We start from the raw sequence: 18,058 nt of genomic DNA on the forward strand, positions 1-18,058 counted from the left end.
TACTATATACACAGACACAAAGAAACTTTAGTATTCTTTTCAGGAGCCTGAATTGCAGGGTTTACTTTTCTGACATTTGAGATTTATAATTTAGGGAATTGTATCAGTAGTTCTGCTTTTCATATGAACCTTTTTTTTCTTTTGCAAATATTTGAACTTAGTAGTGGAGTGTGTGTGTATATGAGTGCTCATGCCATCTCTGTTTTTGCCCCAGTGATGAAATCCAACATATACTGTAAAATGACTGGCCTTTTCAGCCACGTGAAATAGATTTGACTGGCTAATGTACATGATGAGAGGTAGCGTCGAGCCAATCAGCAACTCCCTGGGGCGGGGCTAAATATTGTTCTTCACAGCTGATGACGTCAGCTGCAATCAGCGGTCGCACTCGATTAGCGGTACGACGTACAAGTCGACTCGGAGCAAGTACAAGACAATGGTCCTCATCAAGGAGTAGTAAGTGAGATATTAATACAAATTATTGTTTCCAACATCATTGTAAATGTAGATTTAATACGGTGTTAGCTTGGGTGTGGCGGGGTTCAGGGATCGGATACTCGCTACTCGGAAACTTTTCATCACTGACTGACGGACTGACATGGTAACACGAGGAAGGGTGGTGGCGTTGCCCAAGAACTACTTTGTGGCCTACCGGCATCGATAGCTAATGTTATCTCACTGTTTCCCCCTTTAATCCATATAAAGTAACTTAATCATTAACGTGCTGCCGTACGGTTGTTGCAACGTGAGTGTGACTTCTCTTCCGCAAAGTTGAACTTCATTTGACGTGCACGCTATATTAGCTAGCACTTAGCCAATGTTAACATCTCATAAATCAGGTGGGAAGGGTCCCTGCTGATGCAGATTTAAGTAGGGCTTGATGTCGCGATCGTTCCCGATTACTCTTTCAGATAGATTTTCACACACGACGGGCAACCCTGTGTGCTAAAACATAGTTTGCGTGTGTCTGTTCGATAGTTGTGTACCTCCGTTGTGCTGGTTAGCAGATGGCTACTAGTCTTCAGGCAAACGATGCCTCTATAGTACCGAGATTATGGCCAACTAGCGTGATTGTCTGCAATCATTTATTTCACATCGAATTGTGATTGTAGTGGCTTTTCCCCCCGAAAAGACCTGCCAAAGTGTTCTTTTCCGGTTTTGAAAATGTTCACAGCGTTCTGTTTTATTTGGTTGAATAGTCGACTTGGAGGGAGGGCTTCCGCTGCTAAACACACGCGATTGGGGGATAACAAATGTTTTTTCCTGATGATCAGATTTGCCACTGTTGCCTTTCCTAGTTCAACACAGCGCAGTCAAACTACCTACTACATTTCATCTAGGTTGGGGGAGATTAGATGTAATTTTGTACTAGATAATTTGCTGATAACACATGATAACTTCCTGTTGACGATGGTGGAACCTTTCAAAATAAGGAATCAAAAACTTTCATTTGTACTCTATGCAGAAATTAAATTCTTAAACTATCCAAAATAAAGAATTAATCCTATGTGGTCGATTGTATTGTATTTGATCCATGAAATTTGAGCAATGTCATAGTTTTTTTATACCATTAAAATTTGATGTATCATAACAGTGTGTTACAAATGATACTTTTTGGAGTAATTTTGTTCCAAGGGACCATTAAAAAAAATCCAAATTGAAAGAATTTATTGCCCAAAAATACAAATAATCCAGACTGCATGAAGTCACTGATTATCGGCAAATTATCTAGTACAAAATTACATCTGATCTGCCTCTATTGAGTTGATGTCAGGGGTGGTGATTAAAAGTATTGACATGTATTTAAATTGATGTACTAAATGCAGCACTATAGCGCTCACCTTCTAATCATCTTTCTTTTTCTTTACTAGCCGTGTGGTTTTACCTTGTAGTGTTGAGGAGGTGAGTGTATCTCTTTCTTCCTGTACCACAGACAAATGTAATTTTGTAATGCTCAAATTTGTTTATTTCTCTGCCCTTTGCATTGCTCCACTGACACAGAAACACCTTTCATTACTTTTCTGCCTGAAAAGCGTCATCTTGTAAACATGGTAAAAGGAGATCATATATGTAAGAAAAGAAAATCATATTGTTTAAAAAGAATGAGCAATTGTCAACATAAAAATCAAACTCCATTTTGGTATATATTCTATGAGGCTTGTCCATCTCGTAAATTGTTGATGTTCCTCAAAATCCAAATGAAAAGAATTAAACATGAGCAAATCAAATCAAAAGCCTTTATTGTCATCATCCACAGCTGCGTAAAACGAAATTGGTGGTGCTACTCCACAGTGCGTTTTCCCAGTAAAAAAACACAAATAAGTAATATAAAAAATCACATCCTGGCAAGGTAATTTATAAAATATTGCACAATCTTAGATATTGCGCATTGTTATTGCACACCCCAAAGTTATTGCACAAGGGACTGAGTTCAATTTTGAGTTCTAACAAGCATTTGAATCAGTATGCATGCACATTGGCATTTCATACATGGATTAGGAATGAAATTTGAGCTTCTCCCAATCATTACAGACGATAGCAAATTTAAATATAAAACACAATTGCTAAAAACAAGAGCATCAAGTCATCCCTGCAGTCCATCTTGTTTTGCTTGTGGCTCACATTTGATTCTATTCTGAAAATTGTTTATGTTTTACAGTATCAAGTTGGACAGTTGTTTTCTGTGGCTGAAGCGAGTAAAAATGAAACAGGAGGTGGTGAGGGGATTGAGGTATTAAGAAATGAGCCCTATGAGAAGGAGGGAGAAAAAGGACAGTATACACACAAAATCTACCGCCTCAAAAGGTTTGTTGCACGTTAAATATCGACTATTTCACTGTAATTGCGTTGTACAATCAGCTGGTGGCAGTATCACACTACTTTTTGTTTTTGCCACAATCCTGTAGTTTTCACCCACATATCAACAAGTCAAGTTTGGACACACACTGGTGTTATTAAATAAGAAACTGTCCAGACATTTGACTGGTAGTTTCCATATGTTTACTGTTGCTAATCACAAGTCAGCCACTGGTACATTTTTGCTTTTTCACCAAAGTCATCTCTGCCCCCCATCTCGCCATTCCGCAGTCGTGTTCCAACATTTATTCAACTATTGGCACCAGAAAGCGCCTTTGTATTTCATGAAAAAGCCTGGAATGCCTATCCCTACTGCAGAACTGGTGAGCCCCTTTCCCGTTGTTGTTGGTTCTTCCTCTAGACTTCCGACTATTTTCTGAATGATTATCTAGGCACGCAATTCCCATTGTATTTCTATGTGGCTAATGTCATGTTTCTTTTTTTTTTTTCTCTCCTCCTGCCGCCTATCCTTGATCAGAAGTGACGGTAGGTATCCTTTGTTGGCTGGATGTTTGGTGTTTTTATTGATCAAAGCACTGTGCATCATTAACGCTTGTACTTTTTGTAGAATGAATACATGAAAGACAATTTCTTGATCAAGATTGAGACGTGGCATAAACCTGATCTTGGAACACAAGAAAATGTTAGTAAAATCACAATACACTACTCTATATACTCGGTGTCTTTGTATGCCAGAATGTGTTTTAAATTGTACTTTTATATGAATGATTTGGCTTTTTAGGTCCACAAGCTTGATCGGTCCTGCTGGCAGCAAGTTGCTGTTGTACCTATTGACATTGCCGACGGAAGTCACGTGAGCTCCTCCGTAAGTAAACATTTTAATTCTGTGTGGCGCCTCCATGTGGAAAGATATCTTTATTACACTGTTCGCAATCGCTTTCAGGCATAATTATCCCGTACTTATGGATTCTTTGCACATGATCTCCCGAGTTACTGAAATACAATTTGGTCTTTTCCGCTTCTGTAAACATATTGTTCCACACCATGTTTTCAGGACTTACCCAAAATAGCCATCATGCATCGTCTTTGTAAGTCGTACCCAAAACAAAGACAGGAACTGGCTGTTTGTTAAATGTACTGCACTAAACCACAACACATGCGCATATATAAATTTAAATACGGCATTATCTACATGATCTACACTCTTAAAGCTTGGGGCACTGCCATTTTTACATATCTTAGGCATGAAACTGTTCAAAATATTGAAAATTGAGTTTGCCTCATTAATGAAATAATTCTTTAACTTGAAGGCATCACAAGCGTTAGTATACACTGCTTCACCTTTAAGGTAATGGTTTGGAACCTCTTCTTGGGCCTCTGCGATCTCCAAGTTAATTATGGAGGACCTTACCTGACAATATTTCACACTTGATGAAGAAGACAAATCAAGATTTTAGGTAGTTAGTCGTTACGGCTCTTAGTAACATCACATTGCCTCATTTCGTAGTATGCGCTAGTGCAATACATGCTTTTTTTTGCCCTGGGAAGTTAACGAGGCGGACATGTTTGCCTTTCTGGAGGAGTGTGTTGTGTCTAAGGGCCCTATCAGCTCTCAGCCTCAGGCATGGCCGCAGGCCCCGGGACGCACCGCCTGCACCGATGAGTTTGTTAGCGTAATTACAGCTCACAGTTCTTCGTATGGCAGCTCTCGACAAACGCACAGGATGCACCCAGGGCTCTTATGTACTCTAGTTTACTGGTGGAGTTTCTCCCTTTTGTCTGCCACGGCACATTGATTCACAGACCTCATTAGTGCTGCACACTGCATTGTTATAGTGATCGAGCTTTCAGCATTAAAACAGTCAAATTACTGTGCATGTGTGGTCTCTCCACAGTTTTCGCCCTCTTGTTGACCGATCACCCTGAAAAATAGCTTTTAGCTGCTGGGCTAATCATGATTTTTTTTTTAAATTGCTGAGCCCTCGAGCAATTGATGATTTGATACGTAGTTGTTACATTCAGCCAATGTTTTCTGTGTTTAGTATTTCTTCCAATATGACGATAGTTAACACAAGTTATTTTAGTAATAATGACATCAAATTATACTCATGGAAGTGGTACAAAGTTGTAGAATGTTTACGCTACATTTCCATTTATGATACCTTACGTTAATTATTTTCTTTCTGGGTGAAAGTATGTAACCATAAAAAAACGGCGAGCATTTATAAGCTTGTTAAGTTTAAGTTAGTGTCCATTGAACAAGACTTGTTGTTTTGTAACAATTATTTCAATTTTGGTTACAATAGGACTATAAGCAAGATGAAGACCCCGCCAAGTTCAAGTCAGTTAAGACGGGAAGAGGACCACTTGGACCTTTCTGGAAGGTATTTATTTCTCTTGAGCTTTCTTTCTGTCTTGCAGCCAGTCAAATGAACGGAAATTGTTGCATTGTAAGGTCTGTGTGAACCCAAAGTGGCTTTCGGTGACATTTATGGTCTCTTTTTGCGTGATGGTTTTACTCTGATGTAAACGCAGCCTAAGATTAAAATGGCAGATGAGTTTTGTACGCAACCCCACAGCTTACTGATAACTGGATTTCTAATACTAGGTTTCTTAGAATTTCTTTTTACAGAACATAGGCAGCCAAATGTTTTTATTACTATGAATACAGAAGTTGAACTTCATTTGTGTTTTTAATTAGTTTTCCCCATGCTCACTGGACACTGAAATAGTCTCGAGTGGAAAAAAAAGTTTCACAACAGAGGGACAATTTACTGCCAGCTTCGTGAAGCAAAGAAACTCTTGTCTATCTCTGCATACACACATGCTTGCATATCTCTTTCCTTTGTATTTTGCAAAACTTCTGCTCCTTTGAGTGGGGCATAGAGAGGGGGAGAAGAAATGTCACCGTAAGTGTTTTGATGTAGAATGCGTTTCATGTGAAGTTCTCCTTTTGCCACGACAACTTTTCTAAACCCACTGCAAATTTAGAAATGTTTCTCATTTCCCTGCTCTCGCTTTTCTCCATGATGGCAGCATCAAACAGCAGTGACATGGGGGTGACTGAGGCAGGTCTGTGGCATTTTCTCCTGGAATACTGAGCCAGAATGAAGTGATTAATTAAACAGGTGTTCTCTGAGGCTTCTCTGCGAGTGTTCTGGGGGCGAGCGAGTCGTAGGTGTTAATAATGTAACCAGCTTTGCGCCGACCTTATCGCATCTCCGCTTCCGTTTTATCTGCCTTCCCTGGCCACAAAGGCATGTCTTTCGGGAACGGTGTCACTGTCGGGGCTGAGGCAGAGAACTGGTCCCTTCATCTGGAGTTTACCCACTTTGCTCCGCCACTGCCTCCCCTCTTTTCCCCCTCTTCTATTCTCTTCAGAGGACAGCAAGAAGCGTAGAATGGTTTTCCAAAGTGTTAAAGATAAGGGCACTTTTATCTGTGCACAGCAGAATATATTGATAATTTTTTTGCCAAGCTCCATACACGGAGTTTTACATATTAATTAATTTTTTAAAGCTTTAAATGCTGCCAAGATGGGTCTTCAATAGTCTTTCAACTGTCTGTATGACTCATTCACAACTCATGGTTTTCTTATGTAGCTTTTTGGGCCCTCAAGTTAGATGGTTTGAATTCATTTTATTTGACATTCTTTTGCTTTTTCCTCTCACCAGAAAGAGCTGGGTGCCAAGAACGACTGCCCTAGAATGTGTGCCTACAAACTGGTTACAGTCAAGTTTAAATGGTTCGGCCTTCAAACTAAAGTGGAGAATTTAATTCATGATGTGAGCATTGTGCACAATTTAAACACTTTATTTTGACAAAATTAATATTTTGATTGCTTTCAATTTAATTTGTTTTTGTATAGATTTTCTAACAGTACCTTTTTCCCTATAAAATGTAGTTTTTAAAATTAAATTATTGAATGTGTAAAACAATCTACATGCGCAAAAATGTATAGTTTTAGGGAAATGTTTCATTTATTTCATTTTTTAATCTACTTCTACTAACCTTGGCCCTGAAAATATTTCAGCAAGAAAAGAGGATATTCACCAACTTCCACCGTCAGCTTTTCTGTTGGATTGACAAGTGGGTGGAGCTAACAATGGATGATATACGGCGGATGGAGGCAGAGACTCAGAAGGAACTTGATGAGGTAAGTGCACAAGGGTTCATTTGTCAGGGGACTTTTTTAAAGAAGCTTGGGTAGGTCAGACAGAGCATGTTCTTTCTAATGGGCACACTAATGGTTGTCAGCATAGAGGACAGCACGGCAATGTTGCCATAATTAGCGACTTTTTTCGACCAGTCAGCGACGATTCTAAACTATTTCCGATCTTCTAAATTGTGGCAAGAAAGAAAACATGAACTGCATTATTTCATCATTTATGGAAATGTCTATGTTTAAACAGTAGTCCAGTAAAAGCAAAACAAGTAAACTCAAAAAAAAATTATGGTGTAAAAAAAAAAAAAGATAGCAGACAACTGATTTAAGGCATTGACCTCGTTTTACAGTAATCGATGTAGTTAGCATTGATTGTTTCACACTTGACAAGCTCAACATTTTAACAAAAGCTCAACAAATCCGGACTGCCTTACTGGTTTGTCCAATTTACTGTACTTTTCATTCCTGTCTAGATACGTAAACAGGGTGCTGTGTGTGGCACAAAGGCTTCAGAGCAGTAGCCAGGCCAGGTAGAGCCCAGTCTCCCGTATTTACCTCTGGGTTCTCTATTGCTCCAGCTTTTGCTGCGTTCACCCTTTTTTTGGTGTTGTCAAATGGCTTTTTGTTCACTCTGATGGCGTGCGTGCGCGTGTATACCTCATGTGAATGTGTGCAACTCTATTTCACAATCACGCATGCATATTGCAAAACAACCCAGCCCAAGTTACAAACAGGCGGCTGGATTTTAGCACCCATTATCTGCAAAAAAAGTGCAAGTCCGAGAAGTAAATCACAGGCTTTTTATTTCTGTAATTCACATTCTCAGTGAAACCTTACCCACTGATTTTCTCCTGGAACTCCTAAATATATTTGAGCTTTTGGCCATACATGGAGAAAATGGAAGAATACAGGCTGGACTGTACTGATCTAGCCTAAGTGGGAAACACTCAGACATTCCATGCTTTCTACCAGAATTACACCAGCATATGTTTTCCATTTTCCCTTTGAGTAAGTAAACATTGGTTACCATCAAAGAAGAATGTGGCTACGATGAGGTTATGGCCGCTGGACAGGATGATACTTGCGTGTAATGCTAGCCCATAGACACAGTGACATACAATGTCTTGGCTGAATGGGTTGAAGGACAACTTCGGGAATGGATGTATGCGTCCTCTGAACAAAGCAGTCCATACTGTGCACACTAGAAATGGTTCTGTCAGAGTAGAGGGAGAAGACGGTCTAAAAGGAAAGGGCCAAAGGACCGATTACCTTCAAGATGGCTCCTATTGCTTCATTAACATACAAATGGAATTTTGCCTTTGAGAAGCAGCCTCTGTGGTGATTGAGTGAAAGAGGATGGGGCCGGGAGTTAGATGTTGGATGGTGGCGGAAGCAGCAAGGTAATCCTGATGCCGTTTCATCACATCTGTCCCGCTCCTCTGTTTAGTGCCACAGTTGGTTCAAACGCTTCTATTAATGTCCTCAGCTATCAGATTCAAACACTAATTGGCTTTCCAAAGCCATCAGCCTCAGGGTGGAAATATCTGAAATGAATGGTTTTTTTTTAATCTACCTACAACGTAAACAAGATAAGAATTGTTTGTTTTTTGGGGGTGGGTTTGGTCATGTGTTGTGATGGTTATAATATAATTTTTCAATCTAATTGAAAAAAGTTTGGCCTGAAAGCCAGTCATCAATTTACTTGAAGTGCTTATCCCCACCATTTTAACAGAAATACTTTGTTAACAAGGTCTCTCTTTATCTTCCATAGCTCCGCAAAAAAGGTGATGTCAGAGGGACGAGTGCTGCAGATGAATAAAGCAGCGGAAGATTTCAAACAGCCACTATAACAGCAGCAATGGTGGCCGCTAGCAGGGCTTGTTATGTGGCACTTTTTTTTAACTTCCTACCTTTAATATTCAGGTTGTGGACATGGTGTAGGGGGGTCTCATACAATCAATAGAGCAGTTCCATAGCTTGCACCCATTCATAAGCCTTGTATTCACTAAAGAATTGATTTGTAGAAACCGAAACGATCTTCACTGACTTTCATTTTGGTGTTGTAGTCTTCTGAGTAGCTATGAAACATTTTTTTTTTAAATATGTTTAATAAGAGCAAAATTAGCCCCAAACCTACATTGGCATGTATTGGACCAAATGTTACCTTCTGATTTGTTTTTGGCCCCAAAACATTCCTCCTGAGATGATACCCAGTTCCCTCTTTACAGTTTTAGCTGTACACACTAGATAAACAGTTTGCATTCCTTAGCATGAGTGCATGCATGATTCATATTTTTTTCCCCCGGCTCCTCCACAACTACCCTTAAGAGATTACTATCGCCCTTTGCACCTACGCCCATTCTAATCCTTCCATCAACGGCCCACCTAAAGCACCACATCTTATTAACACTGACAATCATGCCCGTGTTGTTCTGCAAATGATGGCTCCATTGGGCACAAACCAATATGCACATACTCACAGGTGCAAATGCCTTTGCAGTGACTGATCATTTGGGGCGTATTCATGCAACCGTGATCGGCCAGGTGATGTTAATTTTAGCGGATGTGCTTTTCCTCTTCCCGTGTCCAATACAGTCCCCGTTCACAAGGCATTCTTGAATAAATTGTATTCCCATCCCCAAAATGCACTGGGAAAAAAATAGCCACCGATGGTGCTAGTCCTCTCAAGCTTGGTGCTGCTTGGCCTACCTTACCCTGTCCACCACAGAAGCCCGCCTGCCTTTTTTTTCTAGCTGGTTAAGCCGACTGTGTTCAGCCAGCTTTTTGCTTTGTCATTATTCTCAGTGTTTACATGAGTGCTTTACCACTGGCCATCTCAAACCAGCGATGTCCGCAGCTTGCCTTAACCTATGAACCTTTTTGGACCTATTCCACCTACTGTACCTCTGCATCCAGCCGCTTGCTTTAGCTACCTCTCTCTTTACTGGCTGACCATTTCAAAGACCTAAAGGTTAACGCTTACTATTGCTGTAGCAGCTACAGGACTGTTTGGAGTCAAGCGATTGCAGGGCTTTGTGACATCTCTTGCTAGTCAAATGTAATTAGATTTAATTTGTCTTGTTTTTGTGTTCTCTAAATTTCCACTGTTTGTTGGACATGCCATATTAGTCCTGAGTTTCAACTCCACAGTGCACTTTCAGTATAGCCTTTAAAACCATGTGGTGAGTTAAGGGCTATCATTTTGAATCGATACTAGTGTAATGTACACGTCATAATTGATTCTTATTGGAGTTTTTTTTTTCTCTTTGCATTTGTAATAATCATAAGAATCCGTAGACATTTCGATTGTATTACCCATTCATCTCCCCCATCTGAAATTTAATTCATTCGTATCATTTTATAGCCAAAGAATTTAAATTATGAACGGATGATTAGGACAAAAAAACTCATTTGAAAAACATTATGGCGATTTAACAAATTATTTTAATGTTCCGTTAGCTACCTACTTCTTTGCTGTAGCTTTAATTTCAGGTTTGTACCAAGTGTTAATTTGGCCATTGTACAGACAAATGAAGATGATTCATGTGCCACCCAAATGGCCAAGAAATGTTTTTGTCACCAATACATATAGTTTACGATATATTTTTGTCTTTGTTCTAACTCCTGCTGCTGAGTCTGACAAGACTCACTGGCTAAAATTAAACATTTCAATTTTTAAAAAATAACAGTCATAACACTGAGTGAGCCGGGAAGTGTTATTGTGCTATACAACCATACTGTCTTGTCCTAAATGATTAAATTCATACCCATAAAAATCACATTTTTGTTTTCAGATGTTTTTGAGCCAATTTTGAAAATTGGTAAGCATAGGATTGAATGTTGTGCCATTTCTGCCTTTAATTCCTTAAGTGTTACATTAAATATACATGTGATTAAAAATGAAATAAATTTTGAGAGAAAATACTTTTTTTTTTTCATTCAATCATGGTGCCTGCCATTAGTCTGTTTTCATTATGCAGTTATGCTATGATGTTTGTCCTAAGGCGAATTCAGCACATTTTTTTGCCTTATTTTTAATTGATCTTCCTTTTAGTTTTTAAAATATGCACTAAAAGAGTTAAATTCACTTCCACAGAGGGGAGATGTTGACCTTAAATTTGTATTTTTCAAAGAGCAGGAAGGGCTGCTTCTCTGGCAGCTGTGACATTGCCTTTTGTCATTGTTTGGAAGAGTTTTCTTGTTCTTGTGAAAGGAAACCAGTTATTGCTGACCTAAAACAAGCTAATAGTGTTTCTAAAATTGGAGATGGCCAGACTTGCCTACGCACCACCTGCTACACAGCAACTCATAATATTCTCCTGTATGCACATCTCCCTTTTGATCAACATGCTGGTATATGACACATGGCAGGTATGCCTGGGTGGCTTAAACAAATGAAAAGGCAAATTAAGAGGGATTCTTGGTAGCTGGAAAAGCAAGTTTTGCAGTTCAAATATTGTTTGTTGTAACACGTGCCTTCATATCCTGGTACATGATTGTTGAGGAAGTGTCACAGTGAAGATTCCATTCACAGTTTTGCCATGTTTTTGTGTGCGTGTCCTTTGGGGCCACTTTTGCCAGGGGGTTGCAGGTTTTCCTTGGCAAGGAAATTTATTTTTGGTTTACCGCACATTGACTGCAACGTCAAAACTACTTCCTCAGCTTGGGTCAAGTTCAACCTCAGCGGTTCTCGCAAGCTTTTCCTGTTGTTGTGGTAGATGCGGAGCCCATTGATGATAATGAGGTCGCTGGTTGGGAAGAGTTCACTGTCGCATCTCTCTCCTCTGTACAATAGAATAGTGCCACTCTGATGACAGATGCTGCTTAACCTGCGCTGACCTGCGGAGCTGTGATCTTGCAGCTGAATGACAGGCGTAAAGAGCGCATGCAGGGGCCACACAGGACATTGTCCACCAACGACGAAAGGAACTGTCTTTTTCAGGGAAACCCCCTACACCTGCCCCTTTGATAATACATCTCTCTTTCCCAGTACGGTCTCACCACCAGTAATTGAGACCAGAAAAGGACTAGTATATCTTGTCCCGTTGAGTAAAATATTGAGACAAATTGAGTGCTAAATCACAGCTGAGTGGAGTCTTCATGTGACCGTCCCGGGTCTCCAATCCTGGAGACTGTCTGTTGTGTTGAAGTCTCAGTGGCAGCCCTGAGCTTCATTTGTCATCATTGGCAACTCGAGGGGGAAGAGGGCATGCCTCCAGTTTGTCATTTTTAACTCATCTGTCTCCATTTTGTAAAAGCTAAAGATGACACTCTTAAGGGATTATCTGCAAGAGTATTTGAAGTACAGTGGGAACAATGCCATATTCATTACGTTGATTTCCCACCTCTCTTTCCTGCCGAGTTTACTTGTTTCTTGTTGGGTTTTGTTATACAGTTTTTATCAGCTGGAAAATGAACATGACATATGGTGTTTCTTCGAGGCTCCTCACCAGTGACGGCAGATTTGGCTTAGTGTTTTGCTTGGCAAAAGCTTTTGTGTCTGGCTCTGTAAAAATAATGATGCTAAATCCAGCTTGGCTTTAGATAAGAAGGTGGTTCTCCTGTGGTCCAGTGGCAAAGATAGGGAGTATTTTTCTCATTTCTCATCAACAGATGTACAGACAAGAACGAACCTGAAAACAAGAGAAGAAACTCTGCCACAGGTATTCCTAAAAGCATAATCACTGCCTACTGACTATTTTTTTGTCCTTTAGCAGGAAGTTGTAATATGCATTCTTTGCAATTACATTTTTCTTGACCTCCTTCAAAAGTCCAAACATACATTCACGCACACATTCATCTGCTTTTAATAAGCTTTGACTTAATTAGTTTCCTCCTATATTGAAATGTGACCATATGACTTTTCTTTTTGCAATCCAGAATATGGAAATTAGTAGTGTACTATTTTACACAAAACCTTAGCAGTGCATGAGGCAGATTATCTTTAATAAATTAATCATGAATGTAACCTATTTATTTTTTTTACCATGCACAAAACAATTCAAGGCTTTGCTTAAAATGTGAAACCATTATTCAAAATGAAACAAAGTTGGATTCATTCCCTGTAGTTTACAAATTTTCAATATTTTAAATTGCAAAATTAATATCTGGTGAATCGCCAGATCCTGCAAGGCTTTTTCTGCTGGTGTAAAAAAAGATTTTAAAAAAAGAATCGCAGACTGATGTAATTTATATTTTGTCAGCTTCCTTTCATTGCTTTTCAGCTGGTTGCGCTACTTCCAGGTGTGTTTTCATATTAAAGCATTTAAACAATAACATTTCAACCATTATTTGTTTCCAAGGTCAGAAATCTACCTGGAGGCTTTCACAATCAGTTCTGCAGGGCCTGAGCATAAAATAAGCGTCGATAAAACTGTTGCTTTAACTAATCAGATTTCGAGACACCTTCTTACAGTCGTAGGGATACGTCATCACTTTTATTTTGAATAGGCGTGACCGAGGTCAACGTTCAACTCGGTGACGCCAATCTTCAAGATGGCGGATGAGCCAGGAGCTACTACGGCAGTGGACTGCAGAGCAGCTCAGAAGTGACGATTTACCGAAGAAAGACCGGATAAACTTCTTTCAGGCGAATGCAGCACATTCGGTACGTTGTCATTTGGGTATTTCGAATCCCCAGTTCTCATTTTAAGAGTGCTTTTTGACGGGAGCATTCTTCGTTGGCGTGATGCAGCCCCACGTGGTTGGAAATGTTTGCAAGCAAATTGGCTACATTGCGTTACCTCTAACTCTTTATGTTTAAAATGAAATAATTCCATTGTGTGTTTCAGTTCCTCACCGAGCGCAGACTGCTGGTAAACATCAAGAATGTGGCCGAAACGACCTAAAAGGACCAGCTTGGCGACGCCATATCGAGCTGTTTGTCAGCAAAGTGAGTCGTTTTTAAATACTACTTTATATTTTCTCTCTCCGTGTAATAATTAAATGTCAGCTTTCAATGCGTAGTTCAATTAGTATGTTTTTCATTATGATACATTCAAATTTTGAATGAAAACACACTAACTGATCTGGTGTTGATTTTTAATAGCAAGAACCTGTGTGGATAACTCATACCCACATAAGTGACATCAGTGCAAATGTAAGAAATAAATGGTACATTTATAGAATATATACCAGTGGTTCTTAATCTTTTTGGACCTATCGAACCCTACTTTAATGTGAAATCAACTGATTTTTTTAAAATTAAAGATAAATAAATTCCTTGCAGCACTGATTGGCCAAGCAATGTCACGTGATCTTCTGTAGCCAGAAATGGTCAAGCTGGGCATGTTATTTTGAATCGATGTATCTTGACCTCCGTGGCAGAGGCTCCACCAAACCCTTAGGGTTTGATCGAAACCAGGTTAAGAACCACTGATATATACACATTTACCCTGGGCTTGGGACGTTTTTATTTTTTAAATGTGATTTTGACAAAACCCAAGTGAGACAGACATTCATTCAACAATAGCACAGGGCTCATTTTTGATTCAAGTTTAAACATATGGTAAAATAATTTTTCCCCAGTTTAAGAGAAAAACTGAAGAAATGATGACTTTTTGGGATATTTATTTTTTTAAATGAAGGGATTTGAAATGATTGACTGGCAAAATTCATCCAGGGTGATATAAAATGGGACATGAATGTGAATCAACATGGTTAAATAAGCAATTTCATTATCACACTGGTGTTTTGTAGATGTTTAAAGCCCTGGAGACAGTGAAAGCTGTCAAAATCGACGAGAAGACCAAAGAAGTCAAGGCAGAAGTTGTGGATGAGGTAGCACCTGTGTTTTGTGTTATTATTTTCATGGTGTGTAGTAAACCTACTCATTTTGTATCTTGCTTCTCTTCAGGGTCCACCCAAGTTTACCAAAAAAACGCCGAAGAAAGGGTGAACGTCAGTCTTTGAGACCAACATCCCCTCACTGGTCTCCAACTGGTCCCCGGGCACCTATCCAGTATATTTTCCATATCTCCCACCATATCTGAATCAAATGATCAACTCAACAGCAAACTGTCCAGGAACTTGATCATTTGATTTTGGTGTGTTGGAAGATGTGGAAAATAGGGACCCTTGATGACTGGAGATTCCTGTTACAGAGACTTGGATTATTTTTGCGTCTCTCTGCAATCTCCAGTCATCAAGGGTCCCTATTGCAGAGAGACGCAAAAATAATCCAAGTCTCTGTAACAGGAATCTCCGGACTTGGATTATTTTTGCGTCTCTCTGGGCTTCAAATTCATCTCTCCTGGTAAGTATCCTTTTGATGGAAAATACCTAACTTAATGATTTTTGTTTTTCTTCCTCCAGGATTCCAGCCACAAGGAGAGGAGTTTTCATCCATTTATCGGATGGCTTACAAGAACTTATCCTGATAAACACTTTGAATTTTTGTGGAAAAATAAATGTTTTTGAATGCATGCCTTGTTCTTCACATTTATCTAGCAAAAGAATGCAATTAAGATGACAAGTTTAAACTTTTTATTAACAGGAGCACACTTAGCATCACATAAATGTTGATTGGTGTTGTCAGTCTTCTTCCTCCACCTGAAGACATAAAACAATTAGAAATATTTCTAAGTGTAAAAAATTGCACCCAGAATATCAAAAACACTTAGTTAAATCCTGCATAAGTGTTTTTGATATTCTTTTCTTATAAGAATATCAAATACACTTATGCAGGATTTAACTAAGTGTTTTTGATATTCTTTTAAGAATATCGAATACACTTAGTTAAATCCTGTGTAAGTGTATTCGATATTCTTTTCTTATAAGAATATCAAATACACTTATGCAGAATTTAACTAAGTGTATTCGATATTCTTATAAGAAAAGAATATCAAAAACACTTAGTTAAATCCTGCATAAGTGTTTTTGATATTATTTTCTTATAAGAATATCAAATACACTTATGCAGGATTTAACTAAGTGTTTTTGATATTCTTTTCTTATAAGAATATCGAATACACTTTTACAGGATTTAACTAAGTGTTTTTGATATTCTTATAAGAAAAGACTTGGTGCATTTTTTTTAACATAATAAGAAAATCCTTACCTTAAGGGTCTGGTACCTCACTTTGCCAGCATGAACCAGAGAGATGTGGACTTTACCTATATAAGAGGTGGGAAGGCAATAGATCAGATTGAGTTATATAAGACTGTTTTAAGATTTTATTTAATTAGGATGAATACTTAGATATTCTACAATAAACAAATACATTAACCAACCTGCAGAATTTAGAGATGCCACATCTTCAAGCAGACAACCTGCGACGAAGATAACTTGAAGACACTCCAGAGTATAGACACATGCCTGCAAAAAAAGCAAAAGTTATCATATATAGAGACTGGAGATTCAACAAAAAAAGCATGTTTTTTTTTTTTTTAAACTAGTTTTACCTTGATCTGGCACAGTCTCATCTCCTGTAACCTCAGGGGTGTGAGTGTTCTGGGCACACGAAGAGCTGCATGGTGATCCTAAAGAGATAAAATAAATAAAAGCAAAATGTACCATATATAGAGACTGGAGGTTCAACAGATAGGCTTAGGCGTTTTTGTTGGAACTTTTTTGCTTTGATCTGGCCCAGTCTCCTCTCCTGTAACCTCAAGGTTGTGTACAAGATACACTCAGATCTTGATGCTAAACAGAGAAAACTTGATTCAGCCAAACCATTATTACAGGAAAGAGAAATCTTACAAGAAATTTAATAAACGATCAAGATAAAGAATGAAACTAAGTTTGAGTGTTCCGTGCTATTTTCCCTTAAACATACAGTGTGAAGTTAACAGTTAAGAGAAAGTTGGCTAAACAATTTTGGTATAAATGATTTTTTGTGAAAATGGAACAATTAGAATTACAAATTAGAAATGGGTGCTTATCACTCGCAGTGAAAACAATCATTACATATAACACACCAGGAACTAATTCGTGTCTCTGGGTGAGCCTTTACTCAGTAAACTGTGCGTTGATGTCTCGGCTCTGTTTGATTAAATTAAAAAGACACACGACTACACGCCTCAATAACGGAGAGAAAACGGGCAACATATTTTTTAAATCAAAGCATCGTCGCGATGCTAATGCTAAGATAACTAGCAGTCAGATGCGGACCACATGGGGGAAAAGAAGCCCCAACTTAAACTGTCGACGGTGTGTTCAACCTAGCATTAAACTAACAGATTTGTTGGCGTTTTTGGCTCTATTGATTGCTAAAAAATCTCCCGGTAGCGTGATAAAAATGCACTTAGAGCAGTAAATCGCTCTACACCTTACCTCGTCGTGCTAGTCGTCCACCTGCATTGAAAACGCCATCCGAAAGGACGAAAAACTGCGCATGTGCATAGTTTACGGCAGCTGCGTCACCAACAGGCGTAACCACGCCCATATTGTCCTGCCATATTGAATGTGGAAAAAATGGTGGCTTGCTTACCGCGCTCCCCGAGGTGGTTTGTTCTTCCTACTCAACATCATGACGTAGAATAGTCGTGGTCTTGGTGCTATAAAAACAGTACATATGTGTAAATTACAATGAAACTCTAATGCATCTTTCAACTCAAAGAGGGATGCTATAGCAACTATAGCATCCTTCTTTGAATGAATGAACTATAGTAGAGTTCATTCATTCATTCATTCATTTTCTGAACCACTTTATCCTAGTGGCCAGGCTATCGCAGGGCACAAGGAGAAAAACAACCATTCACGCGCACAGCCATACTCAGGCCCTTCGCTGATTAATATCCTCTATACATATATACGTACGTAGTTGATTGCCATGTACTGGCGCTTGTGCTTCTGCAGATGTACAGGGTATAACACATACATTCTAAAAACAGCCACTGGGTGGCACTGTGTCTGTTTAGTAAAATAACCTCACTCCAAACGGAAACAAAGCAGTTTGGCACTAATAAATCCCAAATGTCAATGTCCACAATAGTGTAAATGACTACCTTAAATAATGGGTTTTTGTTTTGTAAAATTCACTACGGGCGTTGGATAGTGAAAACATACTTTTTTTTGTCTGAAAGCTGAAGTTGCACTTGTTTCACATAGTCTGCAGCAAACAGCAGAATAAATCC

At 38.9% G+C, this 18,058-nt stretch overlaps 1 protein-coding gene and 1 long non-coding RNA gene across 4 annotated transcripts in view; one reads left to right on the forward strand and one right to left on the reverse strand.

The window, feature by feature from the left end:
- Window positions 1-306: 306 nt before the first annotated feature.
- On the forward strand, window positions 307-10,906 carry LOC144074052 (phosphatidylinositol transfer protein beta isoform-like). Its single transcript, XM_077600162.1, has 11 exons — window positions 307-456; window positions 1,872-1,902; window positions 2,660-2,805; window positions 3,088-3,179; window positions 3,335-3,342; window positions 3,425-3,499; window positions 3,599-3,682; window positions 5,124-5,201; window positions 6,492-6,602; window positions 6,851-6,973; window positions 8,754-10,906. The coding sequence occupies exons 1-11, from the start codon at window positions 437-439 to the stop codon at window positions 8,799-8,801; spliced, it is 816 nt and encodes a 271-aa protein (XP_077456288.1). The 5' UTR covers window positions 307-436; the 3' UTR covers window positions 8,802-10,906.
- A 4,543-nt stretch (window positions 10,907-15,449) lies between these two features.
- Window positions 15,450-18,058, reverse strand: part of LOC144074055 (uncharacterized) — a 56,746-nt gene continuing 54,137 nt past the window's right edge. The window contains exons 8-13 of one of the 3 annotated variants that reach the window (XR_013300227.1): window positions 17,413-17,479; window positions 17,256-17,310; window positions 16,385-16,625; window positions 16,214-16,298; window positions 16,041-16,096; window positions 15,450-15,532 (exon numbers count right to left, since the gene is read on the reverse strand). This is a non-coding gene — a long non-coding RNA (uncharacterized LOC144074055). The remainder of the gene's footprint in view (window positions 15,533-16,040; window positions 16,097-16,213; window positions 16,299-16,384; window positions 16,626-17,255; window positions 17,311-17,412; window positions 17,480-18,058) is intronic. The other 2 variants (XR_013300229.1, XR_013300228.1) reach the window with 2 other exon arrangements.

The sequence above is a fragment of the Stigmatopora argus genome, chromosome 5 (assembly GCF_051989625.1).
Source record: "Stigmatopora argus isolate UIUO_Sarg chromosome 5, RoL_Sarg_1.0, whole genome shotgun sequence".
Taxonomy (NCBI): Eukaryota; Metazoa; Chordata; class Actinopteri; order Syngnathiformes; family Syngnathidae; genus Stigmatopora; species Stigmatopora argus.

Bases quoted from the DNA above. Each gene is read 5' to 3' on its own strand.
- LOC144074052 (XM_077600162.1), top strand. From the start codon at position 437: ATGGTCCTCATCAAGGAGTA. The intron at 1,903-2,659 runs GTGAGTGTATCT...TATGTTTTACAG, and splicing joins TACCTTGTAGTGTTGAGGAG to TATCAAGTTGGACAGTTGTT. The intron at 2,806-3,087 runs GTTTGTTGCACG...GCCATTCCGCAG, and splicing joins AAAATCTACCGCCTCAAAAG to TCGTGTTCCAACATTTATTC.